Here is a 21,774-nt window from a genome sequence, read left to right on the forward strand (position 1 = left end):
ATTTTCAGGTAACCTGACAGACATGGAAGATGATCTGTTCAGTATACAAGGCATGCTCTGCCCCAACAAGTATACGGATTATTGAACATGATCTGCCGAGCTGTAACTAAGTGTGAAAATAGCTCCTAGGTGGATATTTTGGAATGTGGGGCTTGAGTTATTATTGCAGTGGCAGACCGTGATTACAGCCTAGAGGTGTACAGCTTACAGGTGCTATGTGTAGATAACACCAGGAGTTATTTACAAGATGAGAGCACATTATAGAACATTAAACATATTATGAGGAAATGAAATCATTCTCACTGAGCGGCAATCAATAGCAAAACGAATGCCTTACTGAACCTAATAGCCAAATCAGACCACTAAATACCTTACAGCATTACTTCCAGCCGCAAAGACAAAGGACCTAATCATTATTTTTCCACACAGAAAGTTAACACAAACCACTGGATAAAAGAGATCAAATTAAGATTTTTTTTTTAATTAAAAAAAAATCTGTACGGTTGTGATTTTATGCTCACGTTTGCTACACCATCGTGTACGCAGCCCTTTCACAAATAGTTAAAAAAATATCTAACCCTGTAACTTCCAGCAGGGGCAAACAGGCATTAGAAATACACAGCTCAAATGGTTCAAACTGTGCCGACATTGATGCCGCAGCTTTTGAAAGCTTAACAAAATAACCCCATCCAATGAAATAACTCTTTGGCAATTCCCAACAAAAGGTAGGATGCACAACAGCCTCCAAAGCGCAAGGAGAACCTTTACCTTTAAAAGTGCACGATAGTATAATCATAATCCTTTGAACAGACCCTGCTGCTTCCACTTGCATTGCATCTTCTTTAGGAGGACAGAATCCAAGCTGATTTATCGTACACCCAAAGCCCCAATCAGAGGCGGCTCTCCCTGGAATGACTCAAAACGCCCCACACAAAATAAAACTACAAGTCTTGCAGACCTTGACTGTGAACGCGAGAACGTGGAGGCACGCAGGAGATTTGAATGAGGATAAAATTCATTCTTGCCTATGATGGTCTTCACAAAAAAATTAGCCAGAGAAGCTAATTAACGCGTTCGAACCAATTCTTCCATGCTAATGAGGTTAAAAGGGGGCGGCTTAACCCTCAATGAACCAGCGAGGTTAAAAGGATGCCTTCCAGAAAAATCGTAAGAAACTTACCATTCTCTTTGCACTCTTCTGGGGGTTTAGCCTTTTTTGCTAACCGTGGATCCAGCCATGACGTTGTCTTTGTGTTGTGACTAAAAAGAAAAGAAACCACTTTAAGAAGGGCACAGTGAAAAGAATCCCATTTATTTCTCCAAGAAACAAAACAAGAAAGAGAAAGTGACACAGGGAAAGGGGCTTATTCTGACAAAATTGCAATGATACACTTAATTTGCCCACTGGCTCTAATTAGCCCTGAAGGAGTTATAGGAGTAATCGTGCAAGGCAGCTGTAAATTTGGCATCCTCAACTCACTGTGCTCAAAGCAGCTATTTTTATTAAAATCAACTCCTTGTCTGCCAAGCAAGTCTCATTGAAGATTCAGAGCTCATCTGAACCAAAAGGAATTTATTAAAAATACACAGTTCCCTGTTCAGCCTGATCTTCTCACAGCTCCTTTACCCACAAATCACAGATCAGGAAGGAATAAAATGCCTGTTTTAAAATATTACATACGTCTTGTTAGCAATAGTACTGGCAAAGCTTTGCCACACATCACAAAATTATTGTCTGGTTCTTGGAAGCCAAACGGTTTGTTCAATGGGACTTACACAAAAAGATGTTAAAAAAAATTATGTATCAGCTCAATGGCAAAAGTATGGCTTTTCATGGATTTCATAGATCTGATGCCTGCTTGTCTATAGATAAAATAAACCGATAAAGGGCGGTTTTTCCCTTTGATCGAGAAAAGATCACAAAACACACAAAGGAAACGTTTGCATTCACGGACCACAATTTCTACAGGTTAAGAGACAAAATCGTTTTGCAATGATGATATAATTACAGTTAAAAATGTTGGATCTCTACATTCTTCAAAATGCTTAATGTTTACACAAATAATTTTATACAAAATTCTGCTGTATTAAATTACTATGTGTCCAAGCCATTGAAATGAAATCCTAATTTGTGTTAAGGGTGTCTATCTTGCGTAACACAATGTCATTTAATATAGCTGCAGGTCTATATTTCTATGTTTCTGACCTTTCATTCAGTCTTAAAAACTACCGTCTCCATCTATTGCCAACATTCGTCCCTTCCTAACACAAGATGCATTTAAATCTCTTGCCCTCATAATCTCTTGCCTTGACTACTGCAACTTTGTCTTAGTTGTCTTTGTTTGAGCAAGGCCCTAATCACCTTTTGTTTCTTTAAGTTCAAATCATTATGAAGTGCTTGTTATAGCCTGCTTACCCATTGTTGACGGCAGTGGAATGTTATGGCGCTATTTTCCTTTGCGATGCAATTTTCCCAACATCGTACCAACTTTTCCCCAGAAGACAGTCAACATCAACTTTCCTGCTGACGGTTGCATCTTGAATTTCTTTGCTACAAGAGATGATAAATGCTTCCACTGCATACTCTGCCGCTTGCTTTCAGGCTTGTAATGGTGAACCCATGTTCTTCTGCAGAAAATCATCACCTTCTTCACGATCACGGGCCATGTGTCGGGGAAAAAAGTCTAAGCGCTTGCACTTATGCTCCTGGGCTTTTCACATAGGCAGATCCAACTTCACATTCAGCATTCCTGCAACCTCTTCAACTGTTATTCTTCTGTTTTCGCGAATCAGTTCCGGGGTTTCTTCATTTCTCGTGGTCGTGGCTTTAGCTGGATGTCCAGAGCACTCTGCATCCGTCACACCAGTACGGTCATTTTTGAATATTTCAATCCACTCATAGACGACGCTACAAGAGAGAACTTTATCCCCATACTGAGCACACATGCGAAGATGAATTTGTGCTTCCGGCATACCTTCTGCCCAAAAAAAGCGTATGACAGAACGTTGTCCCTCTTTAGTGCAATTTATACGTTTTGCAGCGTTTATTATGCTAAACCGCAACAGCAGCCAGCTTGCCAGACAGAGCTAGTCACATGACACGCTAAGACGCGACCAATGACTATTCCTCCCACCTTCACTGTTTGCAACGAAAATATAAAAGTGTGGAATATAAATTTATAACGTCCCTCATATAACTGCCTTTTTAAGATCATGCCACAGCATTTCATTTAGATTGAAGTCAGGACTTTAACTAGGCCACTCCCAAACCTTCATTTTGTTTCTTTTGATTCATTCAGAGTTGGACTTGTTTGTGTGCTTCGGATCATTGTCCAGCACAACACATGTGTGCTTCAGCTTTAGGTCACAAACTGATGGCCGGGCATTCTACTTCAGGATGAGCTGCTAGAAAGCATGATTCATGATTCCATCTATTATGCCAAGTTTCCCAGGTCCTGAAACCACCACTGTGCAAGCTTTACGCCAGATGTAACAGGACCCATGTCTTCCAAAAAGCTTCACTTTTGACTCATCAGTCCACAGAATATTATCCCAAATGTCTTAGGGGGTCACAAAGTTGTCTTCTGGTGAAAGTGTGACAAGCCTTTAAGTTCTTTTTGGCCAGCACTGCTTTTTGCCTTGCAACTCTCCCATGGATGCCATTTTTGGCATTATTCTGGAATTGTGAACACTGCACCAAGTGAGGCCTTACATGTTAGTCTGGTTTCTTTTGTAACCTCCTGCATGAGTTGTTGATGTGCTCTTGGAGGAATTTTAGTAGGCCGACCACTGCAGGAGGGTTCACTACTGTTCCAAGATTTTTACATTTGTACTGTGGTTTGCTGGAGTCCCAAACCATTAGAAAAGGCTTCGTAACCATTTCCAGGTTGATATATGTCAATGACTACAAACCATCATCCTTTCATCTGTTCTTGAAGTTCTATAGATCATTGTGTGTTGCTTTTTGAGACCTTTTAGCCTACTTCACTTTCCAAGACTATTTAATTGATGTTTAGATTAAACAGGGATGGCAGTAACCATGCCTGTGTGTGTGTCTAGTGAAATTGAACCAATTTTTCACATAGGGCCAGGTAGGGCTGGGTAGCGTTTTTTCTTCTATACATGAAAACTGCATTTTGTGTTACCTTTGTCTAATATTAAAATTAGTTTTATGATCTGAAACATTTAAGTGTGACAGGTACACACACATTGAAAAAATCAGGAAGGAGCCAATACTTTTTCACTGCACCTTGAATGATATTTAAAGTAAGAAAAGTGTGCGCTTGCTAGTTTTGCAGTTCTATTACCAGATGCCATTAGGCAACTCTCAAAAACGATCATCTACATTGCAGCCTCTTTCAAGATTATATAACACCATGCTGCAAAAACACTGATGTAATGTTTTAACGTTTGAAGTCTATGCTATATGTAGCATTTTTCTGAGTAAACCATAAAAGCCATTTTCATTATCTTCACATATCAAAGAGGTTACATAAAGACTAACTTGTATTATTTTTCAAGACTCATTTCCAGTATGCAGACCATTAGAGAGAATGCTTGAACGGAAAATGTACACTAAATGTCCTATTATTTTCTCAAATACAAAAGACACACAATATAGGTATACTATAAACCAAAAAGATTTCCTGCATACTCCACAACTGGTAAAAATAATGTCTTTCAAAAGGTAATAATCATGTATTTTATGCATAATCTGCAATAACTAAATGAATAACTGCCACAAGCATATATAACTAGACAAAATGTAGAAGATTAGATCGGTTTGAGAGAGGCTTGCTAATTTGAAGGACCAAATATATGTGGAACAGTACTAAATTATAGGTAGTTTTTCACTGTTTCTTTAATTAAAACAATCCTTGTGCAAGCTTTGGAAGGTGAATTCTTGGTATGGGCAGTGGGAATTCTGGGCTAGTAACTTGCGGGAGTGTGAAACATTGGTATCTGCTTTTCAGTAGCTGTGTGCCATTAGGTACCAAGGAGTAGAATCGACAGTAAAATAATCTTCAAATAAAAAATAAGTAGATACTTACCAAGCCTTAAAAAAGAAATTACTTAATTTTTATCTTAAAAGTAAGCTCTTGTACTCAAGATACATGTTTAAAAAATAACTTGATTAAATATTTTTTATGATCCCTCTTGAGTGATCAGGCCCACCTGTGTCCCGCTGCTCAAAGGGACAGTTACAGGGGAGATCTTCGCACAAGGAGCGTTTTAATGTAGGGCAGACGACAATTGAGGAGAACCAAAACATCTCAACATAGAGCACAGAAGAGAGGGATTAAAGGGGTTCAACAAAGGAGAAAAAAGTTCCACATTTTGAACTAGACAGATGCTTCACTTTTCTTCACTGAGAGGGTGGGAGAGACGTGGTAAAGTCTTCAAACTGGTTAATTACAGTCAAGGGATTTAAACATGCATTAGTTCAGAGGGCTCAAAAGATCAGAATGATATATAAGCTTCTATCAGTTTCTAGACCAAAATTCTCTCAAAATATCCGAGGCATCCTATCTCCTTAATGACCATTGTGACTTTACTTTATAGGGGTGTCTCTTCTTAATGGAGACAGAATGTTTCTGTAATTAGCTAGAAGATACTTTTATTAAAGTCATTACTTAATAAATATACGTTGATATAACAAGTAATTAGGCTGCAATTCATATTCTTACTTTGTTTTAGAATCTACAAAAAGTTTGGCGATATTAAATTGGACATTTATTTTTCCAGCATTAAATTAGCTGACACAGTTAGCAGTTTAAACTAAATTGTTTTCTTCAGTACAGAATGTTCTGCTTGATTACTACTCTGTTTTGTTTGGAGTCAGCACCACTCTTAATTGCACACGGATGCACATTTCCTATAACAAGTTATTTTGTATGATTAAACACAGTTAACTATTGAAACTGTGAAAAAATAAAATAAAAGTAAGAGTAATTATGATGAAAATGACTTATTACCCCTCAGAATATGTGATCACATAATGGTTTAGGCATACTTCATTTATGTAAAAGTTTTGAAGGACATCAAGTTTCTTCAGAAAAGGGATTCTGCTCTTTTGTGCCAGCAATATAATTCTCTGAGCTATCACTTTATATCCAATTAGCATGTGTATACACAAGTGATTTCCAAATTTAAAGTTATATGATTAGGTTCAAAAGAAAATGAATACACAATAGGAAAATATATTATTTAGCACCATACTTCAGTAGAGTGAAAAATAAGCATGGACTCCTAGTTTCCCTACTGTCCACAATAAGAACTTCCACAGGAGCCAGAGAAAACATAAACGCAAATCAAAGGAAAAAATAATCACTCCTTATTAAATCAACAGTGGGAAAGGCAGATATTAAGAAGAAAGGTTTCTAAAGTAGGTTTTATAGAACAAGATCTGCAATGCTTTTTTTTTTTTCGTTTCAAACTCTTGCCTTTCATATATGCGTATAAAGCAGATCATCAGTTATTAAAGACTGTGATACTTTGGTAATTTCATTCTCCATCCAATTTAGTCTTTTTTTGCATTTGTTTTCTATGTTGCATTCCTTTAATTTAAAAACCTCAAAATAATACAGCAGTTAGACAGCAAAGCTGAGAATTAAACTAATGAAGCACTACTTTGGAAAGGAACAGAAAATCTCAGTATGGCATAAGCAAATCCTGCTAATTTGCAGCTGGATATTAAAGGTGGGTCAGAGGAGTCGTTAAGTGCCTGGAGGTTACTCCAAATACATCCTCTAATCACACACTAATAAAGAGAATGAGATAACTAAAGCGACTATACACAAAATAAAGGGATCTGCCTATTCTGTGTGATATCTGGTAACATGCAATCTATTGGATCTTCACCTGCTAGGAGACATTTTGAGGATTGCTTCAGTATTAAAACTTAATTAAAAATAATAGGTAAATTAGATTGAAGTGTGTCTAAACATACATAACAATTCTATGGGATGTGTCCCTTTAGAAGTTTTCATTATTACTAGATGGCAGATTGACCCACTATAATGGTTATATGTGGCAATGTAAGTCAGTAACCTGGAGAGTGCCGGGAGTGGGGAATACGCTAGGCAGAATATGGCTTCAACAAAACAGCAGAACATATGAGGTTAAAAGCGCTAAGGATAGATGTTTGATCAGAAAGGAAGAAGAACTAATGCCAGCAATACTGTAAGGGTAGAGAAGCTTATATTACGGAAGATGCCTTAAAGTCTCAGACTCTAGAACACATATGGAGTTCTTTTATGTGCACGTCATCTAAATCGCATTGAGATTTCATAAGTAGTAGCAGCGGTTTCCTACTGTGGTATTAAACCAGTTAAGGGCCCTGGAAAATATGTTTAAAATAGTCACATAGTATGTCACCGACCTCTATTACATCCAATGGGTATCACAGCTTTTCTATACGATGAAGTCAATAGCTTCCCCTATCGTGTATAATTAAATGGCAAATTGATTTATAGAGTCTAGATAATGGATGATTTTATATTAATGGAAAAAATGATGTGTTAGTGTTTATTCATATCATGTTTTGAAGGTCATATCTGTCAAACCTTCCACAATTAATTTGAGAAATGCATATAATATGTGACACCCAGGAAATGTCAGGATAGGGATAAAGGTAATTTATTGTTTTATTTATTTATTTTACAAACTAGATGAGCTGACTAATAGTTTAATAAAGGATGTTAACCTGACAGTAAAAGTTTCTCTGTCCTACAAGTAACCTTTAATGTACAATAGATCACAGAATGCATTTACATAACAATATCTGTGAAGCCAATAGACTCAGCATAGTGTATGAAGGCATGGCTCTAATTAATTTTATATAGGTTTTGAACATCTCTGCTTCTTTTCATATACTTTTCTTAAAATTACTTATCTTATCTCAGTTTTTTGCTAATGAAGTTGCGTTTCTGGATGAATTGCACCTCGCTAATAAACCACAAGTTCCAAGTATTATTTTCAGGTTATTGAAATGTTTCCCAAAGAAAATTTAAATGAACATATGGAATAATGTAACATTATTAACTATATTTTTATTATAAAAAAACCTCAAACCAAATATAAAAAAGCAGAATTTTGATGGAAGGGGGGTATGCGGAAGAAAAAGAGCATCTGTAGCCCAGTGATGCAGAGAAGTATTTACAATGAGCCCATCCGTAGTAGTCACCTACTCATCATCTGTATGTAATATCAATGTGAATGCTTCTCCAGGAGGTTACTAGCATAATATAAAAGTGTGAAAAATCTGTACATTTTGTCATCTATTTACTCAAAGAACTATATGCACAGAATGGAAGTTGGACAGAATGGAAATTTCGACAAACATGTTTTCTGGTCTCAATTGTAGCTTTCAACCAAATATCAGTACATTTTCTTTGAGTAGAGGCAGATTTTTGAACACATGTAAATTAACTGTATTGCTCATTATCACAAATAAATCAAACCTAAGTTAGAATATCTATATATTGTTTATTCTGCATCAACTTTGATCATATTGCACACAGGAAATATGAACAGCTAAGACAATGTCCAGCCATACAAGTTAATTTATCAGGCTGCAGTACTATAAGACCACACTTTTATGAAAACCACCAATAAACAAGGTGTGTCTTGAAATAAACCCTTGCGATATTTGTTCCCTTCTGCCTGATGCATTTAAATGATGAATTTGCATACATTAAAATTATCATTCCATTGCAGAGTTTCTGTATGATACATTTGCACTTGCAGTGACAACCACAAATTTGAGCTAATATGAGTTATTTATCATATGGGTTTCATTGCTAATACAAAATAAATTACATTAAAATAATAAATCAAACAAGTGACACAACTATGTTATGTATTTTCCAGCCTAGAACATGTTACAGAAATGATGCTTGTGGATGCGTGATATGATTAGGAGCTCCAAGTACTGTCAAACATGCCATCTGAATAAAGTTGCTATAAGAATTTTTTGTTCTTCATGAAATGATTAAGGAAACCCTATATTAAAACGTACTATTCTACCGAGACATTTTTCCAAAACATTCCTAAATACGTAAGCTATCATGTACTACTCTTATATACAGTACATGTTAAATAAAAAATAATAATAATTTAAAGAGGACACTTAGCCTTCATATATTGCATAAGTCATAAGTCCTTTTATTTACCCGCTTTAGTGTGGAGCCGGCCTCTGAAGGTACACAACCTGGCTGTGTGCACAAAGAACTGATGGATAGTAAGGGTCCAACAGCACAGTATGGATACTGGCAGCTCCTGTACTGTTAGAGACTAGCTACATGGAAGGTAGAAGGTACTCCGGAGGAACTGAGCATTGGCGTGTAAGTAAAATGTGTTTTTTTGTCAGTAAAAAGTATTTTTAACTTAATCTCATAAGAGAACAATTGTACAAACCTGACCTTTCAAATAAGCAAGGTTTGGTTGATAATGTTCTTCAAAGGGAAAAAAACACTTTTACTGGCATATTAACATAAAATGGCTTTGTGTGGCTGAAATACTTCATTGACACATCAACACATTTGCGTTTCCCTTTCAAAGCCATGGAGATGAGTGGGTTGCCCAAAATTTGGTGTCACAAAACTAAATAAAATATGGACAATATGCAACATGTCTTCAGTGACACATTTGCTCAACACGGATGCAAATAATAATGCAAATAAAACAAATTTCCCAATCCACTTGCTCCTTGTTCCCTGGTTATCAGGAACTAATGTAGCACTAATTAGATTGTTTCAATATCTTTCTGTCAGTAACATAAATAGAACATCTTTTAGGCTCATACAGTGTTATATATGTGGAAGAGCTGATTGGCTTTTAGAGGTTTTATGATAAACTGACAATATGTTTTGTCATGTAAATTCCATTTATTTCTGTCAAATAGAGCCAACAAAACATGGACACATTGTGACCTGGAATTTATTGATCTCTCAACTTACTCAATAAAGTAGACTTCTCCTTTCTCTGTATAAGCCATCTCCCAATTGTCAGGCAGGGATCCCAGCTCACTTTGTTCATCTGGCTTTAGCAGTTTCTTGGCATCCGTGCTTTCTCTGGATTCATCTGGCTGGCAATAGATTGGAGCTGAGTAGGGGTGCGATGAAATCTCACCTGAGGCATCTGTACTCTTGTCTTCATGTTCACTTGATTCTAGAAGACACAAACAAACAAGACAACCTTGACCTTCTACTTCATAAATGGACAGGTGCAGTTGACCGGTACGGAGAATGGCGGAATCTTCTGTAGGTTTGTATCCTGCATCATGACCAATGACAGATTATCTTGTACCACATCATCTCCATGACTTTAAATACAAAATATAGTTTTTCCTTTGTAAGAAATGAATATATACAGAGAGAGGCTCAATCAGTGACACTGTTCTACAGATTAATACAAATACCAAAACATGGGTACGGTACATTGAAAGGCATTTTACAGGAGAGAGGTAGACATTTGAAAGCACTGGCTGGCAGGTTATAGGTATAAATCACTCCCACTACCCAAAAAAAGAATCCTAGATTATGGGACAATTAGCAAAGACATATTATGGGATCTATTAGGTTTTAGTAGAAGGTAACTCCCTGCTTCAATGTTATATTCAGCAGTGAGATGAGTATTTGTTGTCTCTGAAGTCAGTTTCTGCTAAACACATAAATAGAGAAAATAGATATGTAAGTGTTCCTATTTGAAGTAAAACATTTACCTGGGGTTAAGATGAAAATAGAAAAGAGGAAATAGAGGGCAAGAAGGTTCAACCGATACATGGTATGAATCAAGCATGCTCTAGGGTTATTTCATGTTTTGGTAGTTTACACACGGTAAGAGTTGCAATTTCACAAAGGATGGACATTAATCTATTCTGACTCTTGAGAGAGTAAGAGGAATCAGGCAGATGAGTTTGACCCATCTAGAATCTGATGCAAGAAGAGGAAACACTGCCTTCCATATTTTGAATATATATTAATATGAGAGAGCTAAATTCAGTTGTGGAAATCACTCAGCACTGAAGATGTGTATGTTGGAGTCATACTGAATTCTAACTGTGACTGCAAATCAAACTTTATTGATGTTAACTGAAGAGGAAACAAGCTAAAAATAAGTGAAGTGTGACAAATGCAGGGAGTGCTAGGATACATATTAGGTCTATAAGGAAAAGGAGGAATAGGGGTGGTAATGCTGGCCACAGATGTGACTTTGCAGTGTAACTTGCTATGACATCAACAAGAATATGAAGTCAAAAGGCCAGAGACGTTTATTCAAAAGTACTCTATGTAAATATGTAGATATTATGCAAAGTTGGCATAATAAATTATGTCACGTAATTCTGAAAAAACTGTATGTTTGAATGAAAAAAAGGATTTAAATATACGGGTGACATTATAGGAATAATAATCATTTTAAGTAATGTAAAATTTAAGAAAAAAAACAAAAAAATGAAAGCCATTGAAGTAAGATGTAGTAGGTATCTGCATTATATCTACATAGTTTTCAGCAGCATTTAAGGAAGGAGAAGAATTATGAAAATATTTATTTACAAACCTGGGGTCACAGCAACACCATTCCCGTTAATCACAGGTTGTTCCTCTTCCTCCTCTTCTGGAGGATCAATTCCAGTCTTCTCCATATTGCTCACTGATTTATTGCGCTTTCGTTTGCCTTCAACCCTTGGAATACCACCAGGAAAAATGTGGTCTGTTGCATTTAACAGAAGTGGAGCAGGTTCAGCTGGAGGCTTTGGAGTGCCGTAGTAATTTTCTGTGAATAAATATCAGCAGTCCAAATTCATTATTGAAGAAACTATAAAAAAGTTGAATTTAGTGGGAGACTCAAGAACTATAAAGCAGCCATATAAAAGAGGCTGTACACTACCTAATTGAAATAATACATATAATGCACAAACCCCTAGCTGGGAACTAGCAATCTAGCATCTGGTCCTGCTCCTGTTCAGTGATTATCCATTCAAATAAAAAATTATCAGCTGTTTTAGTTTTTGTTTCCTTTCCCACATGACTTGTGTATTCTTGTATCATTCTTCATTGTTCTAGTCATGTCTGCGATATTATTGTGTGTGAAATAAACAAAATGCAAGTCAATGCTCTATACCTGTCTCCAATACAATGGCATATCCAGCAACTGTAACCTTTATCATTTCATATTTATATCAGATGACATTAAAGAGTAGTAGCATATCAAAGCAATCTGCTACATATAACTCGCAGACACATAAAGCTGCAAAGGAACCAAGAATCAGCCACCAAGTCTCAACCCTTTTGTCTTCGAGACTCCTATACCCACTTAGTGTCATCTTTACTAATAGTACACTACACCCTTAGAACTAGAGCTTTTTTGGCATTTTTTTACCATATGCTTGTTCAACCCATTTTGCCCCTTTTCATTTTTCATTTATCCACCACAGCTTAATATATTAGCAACAAAATAATTGTCAGCAGATATAAACCATTTGATCCATGTAGTCCACCCATTTTTTATGATGTAAAGACTCCTTAATCGTCACAGTCAAAGCCATCTTATATTTTCAGCCTACAGCACGGTAACACATTTAAAATAAAAGACCCAAAATGCTTGCACATAAAACAATTAGGAAGTCACTGAAAATAAAGTTTTCATTAATACTAGAGAGGAGACACTGTGACATTTAAAATCAATAAAATGTATTTTTCATATTTTTTAAAATATATATTTTAGTTTAGGAGGTGGAAATTTTGTTTCATACACTATAGTTTCAGCAAGGAATCACTGACCTTCAAAAATATTTCCATAAACTAAACATATACAGGATGACATGGGAAATGCCTGTGCAAACCCTGTTATGTTGATTATATTCATATAAATCAGGAGGAAGCTTCGTTATCTTGATGCTAAAGTTGTGTTTTAGCCCTCATAGATAGTTGGTATCTAGGGAAATTTACTGAAGAAAATTAGCTCTGAGCCATGTTGCTATTTTCCTGTGTACTAAAGCTTTTTCTAGGCAGATGGCAAAACTCAAAGTAGAATACTTCACTCTCGTTCTGCTGACGAGTATTTGGAATCAAAAAGGTAATGTCTTATGCAGAGTGAAGCAGCTGAATGGTATGCTAAAACACCACATTATGAAATCATACCCTCAAGAAACTAATGTAAAAGGAATCCAATATACCAGAGGTCAACGCTTCCCTGCTTCAAAGCACTAGATAACTTGGTACTGAGTGCTGGATTGTCCGAGCCTGCCACTGCAAGAAGGAGAAGCTGACCTGTACTAGTCAATGTGCAAGCAACTTTGTCAGTATGACGTGGGTTAATGAAACATGTATAGATAATAGGGTTAAATTGAAATACTTGAATTGGTTAGGGCCATTAAAATGTAATGGTGGCAAATAAAAATGCTTATAAAGGGATTTTAAAAAATACTCTAAGCCTATAAACTTGTAGGAACTGTAACTGACAGTCTTTCATGTCTTTGAAAGCTGGTGTCACTTAAAGATAATATTTAAATGTAGTATGATGTGTTGACTAAGCATAAAGGGCTCTATTTGATTTGATAAGGTACATTGGCAAGAAAAGGTAAGTGACCCATTTGGAATAACCAGCATTATAACTTTTTCTGAAAATATCATGTGATCTTCATCTAAGTTACAATAATGAACAAACACAATCTGTTTTAACTAATAACACAAATTATTGTTTTTTTTCTTGTCCATATTGAATACATCATTCAAATATTCAGTGTGGGTTGGAAAAAAATATGGGACCCCTAGGCTAATCACTTCAACGAGAACTTATTGGAGCCAGCAGTTAGAAAACCTGGAGTCCTGTCAATGAAACTGGATTGGAGATGTGATTAAGAGCTACTTGGACATCAAAAACATTTTGATTTTGCTATTCTCAAGAAGGATCTGCTGATGTCAGCCATGCCTCACAAGAAAGAAATCTCAGAAAACCTACAATCAAGAATTGTTGATTTGCATAAAGCTGGAAAGGGTTACATAGCATATTTCTCAGTCCACAGTTAGACAAATTCCGAATTCAGTACTTCAAGGGTACAACATAGAATCCTCAATGAGGTAAAAAAACAACCATAGAGTAACAGTCAAGGGCTTGAAGGAATCAGTGGAACCGGTTAACATCTCTGTTCATGAGTCTACCATATGCAAACATTGAACAGGCATGCGATCCATGGGAGGACACCACGGAGGAAGTGTGAGAGAGAGTCAACAAAAATGAGAGAGCGAGTGAGGGTAAATGAGAGTGGATGAGAGTGAATGTGGGCACTGGGCAATAGATGTCATCCAGAATAAAACATTTGGAAAAATGTGTCCAAATAGTTTTTGGCCCATTTGCACGTCTACCAGTTACATTACTTTTATGGACAAACGTAGACATACTGTGAATTTGTCAAGTATCAATCCTCAAAACAGAATTACCGTATTTACAATGTATTGTACAATATTTAGAGAATAGAAACGCATACTCCATATAATCTACATAGTAGAACTTTCATTACAATAGCTGGTTAAAGGATGCAGTATAAGAAAAACCTTGCATTAGTGATGAGCAAGACTGAATGCCGGTCACACAATGTACATCTATTTACACTCTAGCAAGCTGTTAACAGTTGATAATTCAGCGAGTGAATTCTACACATGCTTTTTCAGAGATGCTTTTTGCCTCGGGGCCTTATATTACTTGATTGTTCTTCTAAATGCATATTTGAAATATACTAGCAATGTTCATATATACAGCTTTCATTAATAGTTCATAACAAATCTGTCCTACATTCTACAAGAGCTAACTTGTTTATAAAAAGTAGACATGTATTAGTACCGTGTTAAGTGTATCTGCTTCCATTGGCTAGGCTGTAAGAGTTTCTGTAAATGTCTGTAAATACTTGTCATCAAGTAAAGTTAGATGACCTGTGGAAACTCGGTGATGTTTTACATGAATTTTCATGGGCACTGCAAGACTGAAAAAAGCCTACACTAAATATAGTAACCAAGTATTTAGAAAAAGAAAAAGCTTCACAATAAGTGATGGGTGTTCAAACTCATCTTAATCTCTAGCAAGTGTGTGTTTAATCAACATGCTTTTCTCAGATTGTATTTTCACATTAAACCACCTGCCATTTGATGTTAATGTCTGTCCACAGATTAACTATAAATATTAGTTTGATTAGTTATATGACTAGTTATGTCTGTCAAACATCAAAAACAAACAAACAAAAAATATTAAAAGATTTTGTTTACAAAGTGGCCTACAATATGCATGAAAAACATATCACCCACTGCATATCAGATGAACAGGTGGAGCAATTGACATTCCCATCTCAGGCCTCTTGAAGGCCTATCAAGGTGGAAAATCTTACCTATGTAGGTATGGAAAAAAAATAACTGTAGGACCTAAGTGAGGGAACATGAATTGGAAGTTACTTCAGTAAGAATCATGGTGGATCTACTTAATGTATACTCTGTTCCCAAAACTATAACCCATTTCTTAGAGTATGGTTCCAATTGTTTAAGGGAAGGTGGGCAGGGAGTGGGCTATGCCGCAACACCGCTCTCGTGACCCGGAGATTCCCTGTAGTGGCCCGGAGAAGCGGCTCTTCTCCTGGAGTCTCCAGGTGAAATCTGGAGAGTTCCCAGTTATGTTCCTAAATTGTGTAACAAACAGCAGGAAACAAAAGCAGGCTGTTACATTGTATGATAAAAGCAGTAGGTGTTCATACCACTCTAGATCTCACATTGTATTTTGGACAGTTCTAAAGGTTTGTTATATAGCAGCAGTCCGGTAAAATGTACCTTAAGACCAATAACTATGTGGGAGCAATGTCACAGCCTCTTTTCCTGCTCATCCACAGAGGGCACAGTCCTAATTTAACATGTAATCTCTGGATTATTATATATTCTAGAAAGAGTTTAAAACAATGATGAATGGTCTGATCATGCAACATGATGATGTAGGTGTAGAGTAGTACTGGGTTAGCTGTGGAAAGAAAATAAGCCAATTTGGTAAAAATGATACTTTTATTGGCTAACTTGATTGCAAGCTTTAGAGACTACCCAGGTCTCTTCTTCTGACCTTACCTAAATCGCTACAAACACTTACACTCTAATGCAATTCAGGTACTCAAAAAAAAAATGTTTGCCAAATTTGCTCATTGACATGCTTTGGAAACAAAAATTACATATGTTGTATAGGACATATATGAGCTTAGTGAGGTCTTGTTAAACATTGATACAAAGAAACAGTTTCCAAGAGACACACAGAGGAAAAGAGCATTTTGCTGTATTATAAAGAGTCATTTCATTCCTGTAGTGACATTTTTCCACTAGCTGGCTTCATATGATGGTGAGTGCCCTATGCTTTGGCTATCACTTGACCTTTGAAATTTGACAATTGTGAATTATCTGTTTTACGTGTTAAGGGTTTATGAATGTTTTATATTTTTTTCCAATCCAGATGCCATCCTATTATAATATAATTCACTAAGCTCAGCTGATAGTGCCACAGATGTCCCATGCATCTCAACATAATGGAATCTGTTACCTTGGCAACCATAACCACACAACAGTTCCTGCGCTTCCTGTCATACACACACAGCATTACAAAGCAGCAGATAGAAGCATAGTGTTTATCAGATCTAAATTCAATGTTGGTTTTGTATTCAGCTTGGTTGCAACTTGCTTACGTGCATAAAGAAAAAAATAGATTAGTGGTCCTAAATTAATTTCTGTACAACATCTTGACAGCTACTGTTTTCTTTTGCTTGTTATCTACTTTCCTTGCATAACTCAATTTTATTGCATGCATCTCTGCTATTTGGAAACTGTTCCACAGCGAATGGTTCTTTGTTCAAGAAATGAATGTTCTCGGTAATTACAATTATGGGTCAGTTAATTGAAAAGATGAAGAATAAATGGATCAATTAAACAGTATTATATATATTACGTACCTTGCGGGTTTGTAACCAAACTGGAGGAAAAAGAGCTCTCTGTATTATTGTTATTTATTGATTTATATACTGCCAAAATATTCTATGTTTTCTTTAATTATGAAAATTAGATTTTTTTGGTAACTTCCATATACTGAATGTGAAGTCTAAATGGGCACATTTATAAAAGAACATTGGCTTAGTTGCATATTATATGAGGCAGATATAGCATAAGCAAGCATATTTCTAATACCCCAGAGAATTGCTACATTGTGCTGCCACCTGCTGGCTATATATTACAGATTGTCACAGGTCCATAGCTTCAGCTTATGCTTTGCCATCTATCTAATGACCTTAATGTGTTCTCATAGCACCAAGGATGGAGCTCACGTAGGCGCAGGCCACTGCATCCAGTAATTGTAGAGCCCCAATAATATTCTAATTTGCTATCCCAGGGAATCAGGGTACTTAGGAAATTCCCCAGGATAATTGGGTACAGCCATCAGAACACTCAATTTGTTTGCACAGTGATTGCTCCACATTTAGCATTACACCCTAGAAGTACTCTTTATGGCCCAAGACATCTGTCTTGCCTGTTTGCTGTTTGGCACCAAATCATTTGTTAGAGCTAAGACAGATGGAGGAAAAAAAGCAAACATTTTGCATGGAAATCTCACCAGACTTAATTTGAAAAGGAATATTGCTATATTGATTCCAGAGAACACAATCTATAGAAGTTCTTGATACCTCTTAGTTGTCCCGCACATTCACAGGCCCAGCCTTACATAAGCGTTCAAGACCTCAGGGGTCCCTTGTACAGATGTCCTTTACATCTGTCTTACATCTCACTAGACCCAAGCCTGAATTGCAATAACCCTGTTAAATAAGGCAAAGCTTTCAGTACAAAATGATGTGTGTTGGCGCATGCATATCCATGAGTCACTCAGCTATGGGATCAGTCCTTGTTTTGCCCTTGAGATATGCTTTTGTGTATTCTTCTTATCAAGTCTGAATAGGTCTTGACTTAGCAAGGCAGATTCACTTTCACCCCTTATGTTTTTAAACACGTAGTTTCATACAACGCCTCATATTTACCAGCAAAAATGTCCAAATAAGCTTTAATTCACAAATATGCTGATAAGATAAAAACACACACACACACACACACACACATATATATATATATATATATATATATATATATATAATACACAATTTGTAAATATGTATTAAATGTATAATTATATATAGATTTAGTATTTAGTAGATTTTGGTATTTTAGGATTCTGTTACATTGTACTGAAAAATCTGATACCTATTCTGCATAAACAAAATCATGGCTTTTTAACCTATACAAATTGCTTGTTGTTTGGCAACCATTTGCATGCGCTATACCCAGGACATCCAACATGCAACCCCCAATGAGAACTCTTTCAATACCTGGCTGTTGTGGTCGTGGCCTATTTTATGCAAAATGATGCTAATATTTAAATACACAATTTAGACAAAACACATCTAACATCACTCTCTAGTGGTACCTGGTGGTAGAGGTAAGGCACTTCTTAAACAATAGAACTAATTGGTATTGTAATGTATGCCACAGCTAGGGGAGTGGTTTATCCAAAAGGAGATACAGATATAGCGTCTGTGACGTGAATCACTAATAATGGACGATGCAATCCATGTCCACAACACTGGCCCTGGAAGATTATATTGTTACCCTGCTGTTATTTGATACAAACAAAGGAATCATACATATTGCGATACATAATTCTACCTCCACTATTTCTCCCTTGCAGCTGTGTATCCCTGCTGCTCATCATGTGGTGGATTATCGACAATGAATACGCATTTACTATGTATTGTGGAGTTCGTGTCTTCATTTGTTGGCTCCCGTTTAGACATCCAGCTTCCTACTGTACATGCTGTGTATTATTCCACAGAGTGGTCCAGTAACATAATGTCCCAAAAAACATTTTGCAGACAATATGCTTATTTGGGCACCACCTAGGCCTGTCATACAAGCATTCACCTAAAGGGCACTGCATAGAAAACACATATGTGATGGGCAGCCCTAAACTCCACCGTCTGTTCTGGGTGATCCTTCTATAATACAACAGTACTTTATCGACAGATAAAACACACAATCTATCAAAACCATATATGCACATTTTCTTCCTATCCCAGCTTAAAGTGGCCTAAAGCCTTTAGATCTGAGCCCGAGACCCAGCAGTGAAAAATCTGACATTACCAGTTTATTCTGGTTAACAGACAGTAAGTGAGCAAGAGCAGTACCTATCGCTTTCTGTACTAGCAGTCCCCAATTAGCAATTACAATGTAATTGTTAATTTTCACTTTCCCCCTATAGTAATAGCTCTACAAAATCTACTGCTGCCCTATATCAGAATATGTCTGTGGTTCATCCTAGAATACTATGGTCTTCTGGCCATGATCCCAGAGACTAATGGAATTATGTCATTTACATCAGCAGTAACCCACACAGCCTGCTACACAGAAATAAGGGCAGAATGGGCAATTCTCCTACACAAATAAAACAGTAAAGGTCTTGATATTTCTATTGTAGTTCAATGCTCAGTTATATCACAGACAATGGGTGAGTTTTCTTATTTTGTGGCTTTCCTTTGTAAAATGTAATAAAGGCCCATTGATCAGATTGCAAGTGACTAACTGCGACAATCATTGACGAGAACAAAGAAAAATGAATGTTCCTAGCAAGAAAAGAATGAGATTGCTTAGCAATCCATCGGATGATAAAAGCAAAAAAATATATTTTCTGTTTAAGAAGCCGTCTGAGAGAGTATTATCATTACTTCATAGGGTATTGTTGCAGCATATTAATGTATTGTACCTTACCTAATGAACAATACATTAAAAATGTATTTAAGTTCCATGAACATGTGCGAAAGCTACTGTGTTATTTGTCAAGGTCTAAGTTAAAAAAAATGGATAACATAATTAAAGGAAATATAAATAATCTGTTGTGCCAAACATAATTATATGGTTATTGCAGTACTTTTGCAGTCATTAGATATATTTAAAAAATAGCCAACACATTTTAGTTAGATGAACGATACCATAATATAGTGGCTATTATAAATGTACACATAAACAATAGCTAAAATGTTACTAATGGTCTCTGAATCAGACAAATTAGCAAGGTAGCTCCTTATTTGTAATGAAGCTGCAGTTACCATGATTCTAAACCAAATTTACTAGAGATACTCTCTTCTTTTCCTTCACATCAGGCAGCACCTTTCTAGGCCTAGAATAACTGCATAGAACAGTTCAGATCTGTAAGAGTTGCTCCCTCCAGTGGCAGTAATGATTAGAATGCTGGATAAGACATTGTATACATCCATAAAGGAGCTAATTACAGGGATTTTTGTTGGTGAAGCACAGATCTTTACTCCATGCACTAGACAGTGAGGTTCTTTCGTCTGCATGGTAAATGAAGGTGGGGTATCTTTCTTAATGGAGTAGGGGTGAATTGGGGGTGTATTATTCTGGCCTCTAGGAAAAGACAGGAGCCACAGGGACATCTTCCCCGTCGTTCAGGGAGAGGGTGTGGCTGGGAGATTCCGGCCTTTTGCGGAAGTGCTCCTGAAGGCCTGGCTCACCGACAAGCGGATGAAGACAGAAGACACGTGAGAAGCAAAAGAAGACAGAAGGAAGACAGGAAAACAAGAAGAGGCAAGAGAAGGAGTGGGGTTGGCATTGAATAGGGAGACACCGAGTGAGAGGGAATTTCCAGGAGACTTGGGACATCTGTTTGCTAGTGATACATGGCACCTGGGGCAGACTACCTTCCTAAGTATGCCACCGTAGCAAGGTCCTATCTAACAGACTAAAGGCTGTGAAATACTGACTACTGATATGTAAGCTTGCGCTATGTGAAGTTTTGCATTTTTCTCTGAAACCCTAGCAAATGGTTATTTTACATCTTGTATATATTTTTGTGTAATGAAGACTGGATGTCTTGCTGAAGTTAACAGACTGCATTAACTGAGAACTCTCCAGGTTTGACCCTCAGTTTCTAGATGCAGAGCAGCTGCCCAGGTCTCCATATCAGGTTCCTCTTTCTTTGGCATGGGAGCAGTGTTTGGCTATGTCCACTCTCCCCAAATGTGGCTCTGTGTACTCTCTGTCTGGGGTTAGTCCCAACCCCTCATTAAACCGCTCCCCCAGAAGAAGGAAAGCTCTCGGTAGCCTACCCAGGAGATTGTCCAGGTATGTTGATACCATGTTGTACGAAAATAGGCTTGTACTAAAAGGATACGAGAGTTTTCATTCATACCCCAAACATTTCAGGTGTCCACATTGGGACATCTGTGTTGTGGGTTTGTGGCTGGAGGTGAAGAGAGGCAGGTTTTGAGGTTCAGCTAGACTCATAATTGTGTGTTTTTTTTACTATATATATATATAGATGAAAATAAGCAATATACAAACATCATTACATGACTTATTATACAAACTTAAGTAATTTACTGACATGTAACATGTAAGATTTAGTGACAGGTCTGTTTTACACCAGAATGGCAATTCCTAAGTTGCAATATAATGCATAATGCATCCAACTCTGCTCTGCCAAGATGATCCTATAATCCTGCAGTGTTCATGGTACTTAAATACCAATGTCAGGAAGTATTGGATTGAATTTCGAACACAGGGTATAAGAAAGTCAAGGAGTAGCACTTTCGTGTTGCAAGCATATGGCTTATGTCAGAGAGCTGGAAAATTGACAGTAAATTGAACTTGGTGAAGTGGAACTACATATAAATAGTAAATATTTGCAAAGGCATTCAAGTCT

The 21,774-nt window shown here is 36.8% G+C and overlaps 1 protein-coding gene across 5 annotated transcripts in view; it reads right to left on the reverse strand.

Moving 5' to 3' along the window:
- Positions 1-21,774, reverse strand: part of MAGI2 (membrane associated guanylate kinase, WW and PDZ domain containing 2) — a 401,461-nt gene that overhangs the window by 117,899 nt on the left and 261,788 nt on the right. For all 5 annotated transcript variants that reach the window (XM_053465469.1, XM_053465466.1, XM_053465467.1 and 2 more), the window contains 3 exons: positions 11,560-11,775; positions 9,960-10,170; positions 1,181-1,260 (listed from right to left, as the gene is read on the reverse strand). In XM_053465469.1, the coding sequence (XP_053321444.1) occupies positions 1,181-1,260; positions 9,960-10,170; positions 11,560-11,775 (507 nt within the window). The remainder of the gene's footprint in view (positions 1-1,180; positions 1,261-9,959; positions 10,171-11,559; positions 11,776-21,774) is intronic.

The sequence above is a fragment of the Spea bombifrons genome, chromosome 4 (genome assembly GCF_027358695.1).
Source record: "Spea bombifrons isolate aSpeBom1 chromosome 4, aSpeBom1.2.pri, whole genome shotgun sequence".
NCBI lineage: Eukaryota > Metazoa > Chordata > Amphibia > Anura > Pelobatidae > Spea > Spea bombifrons.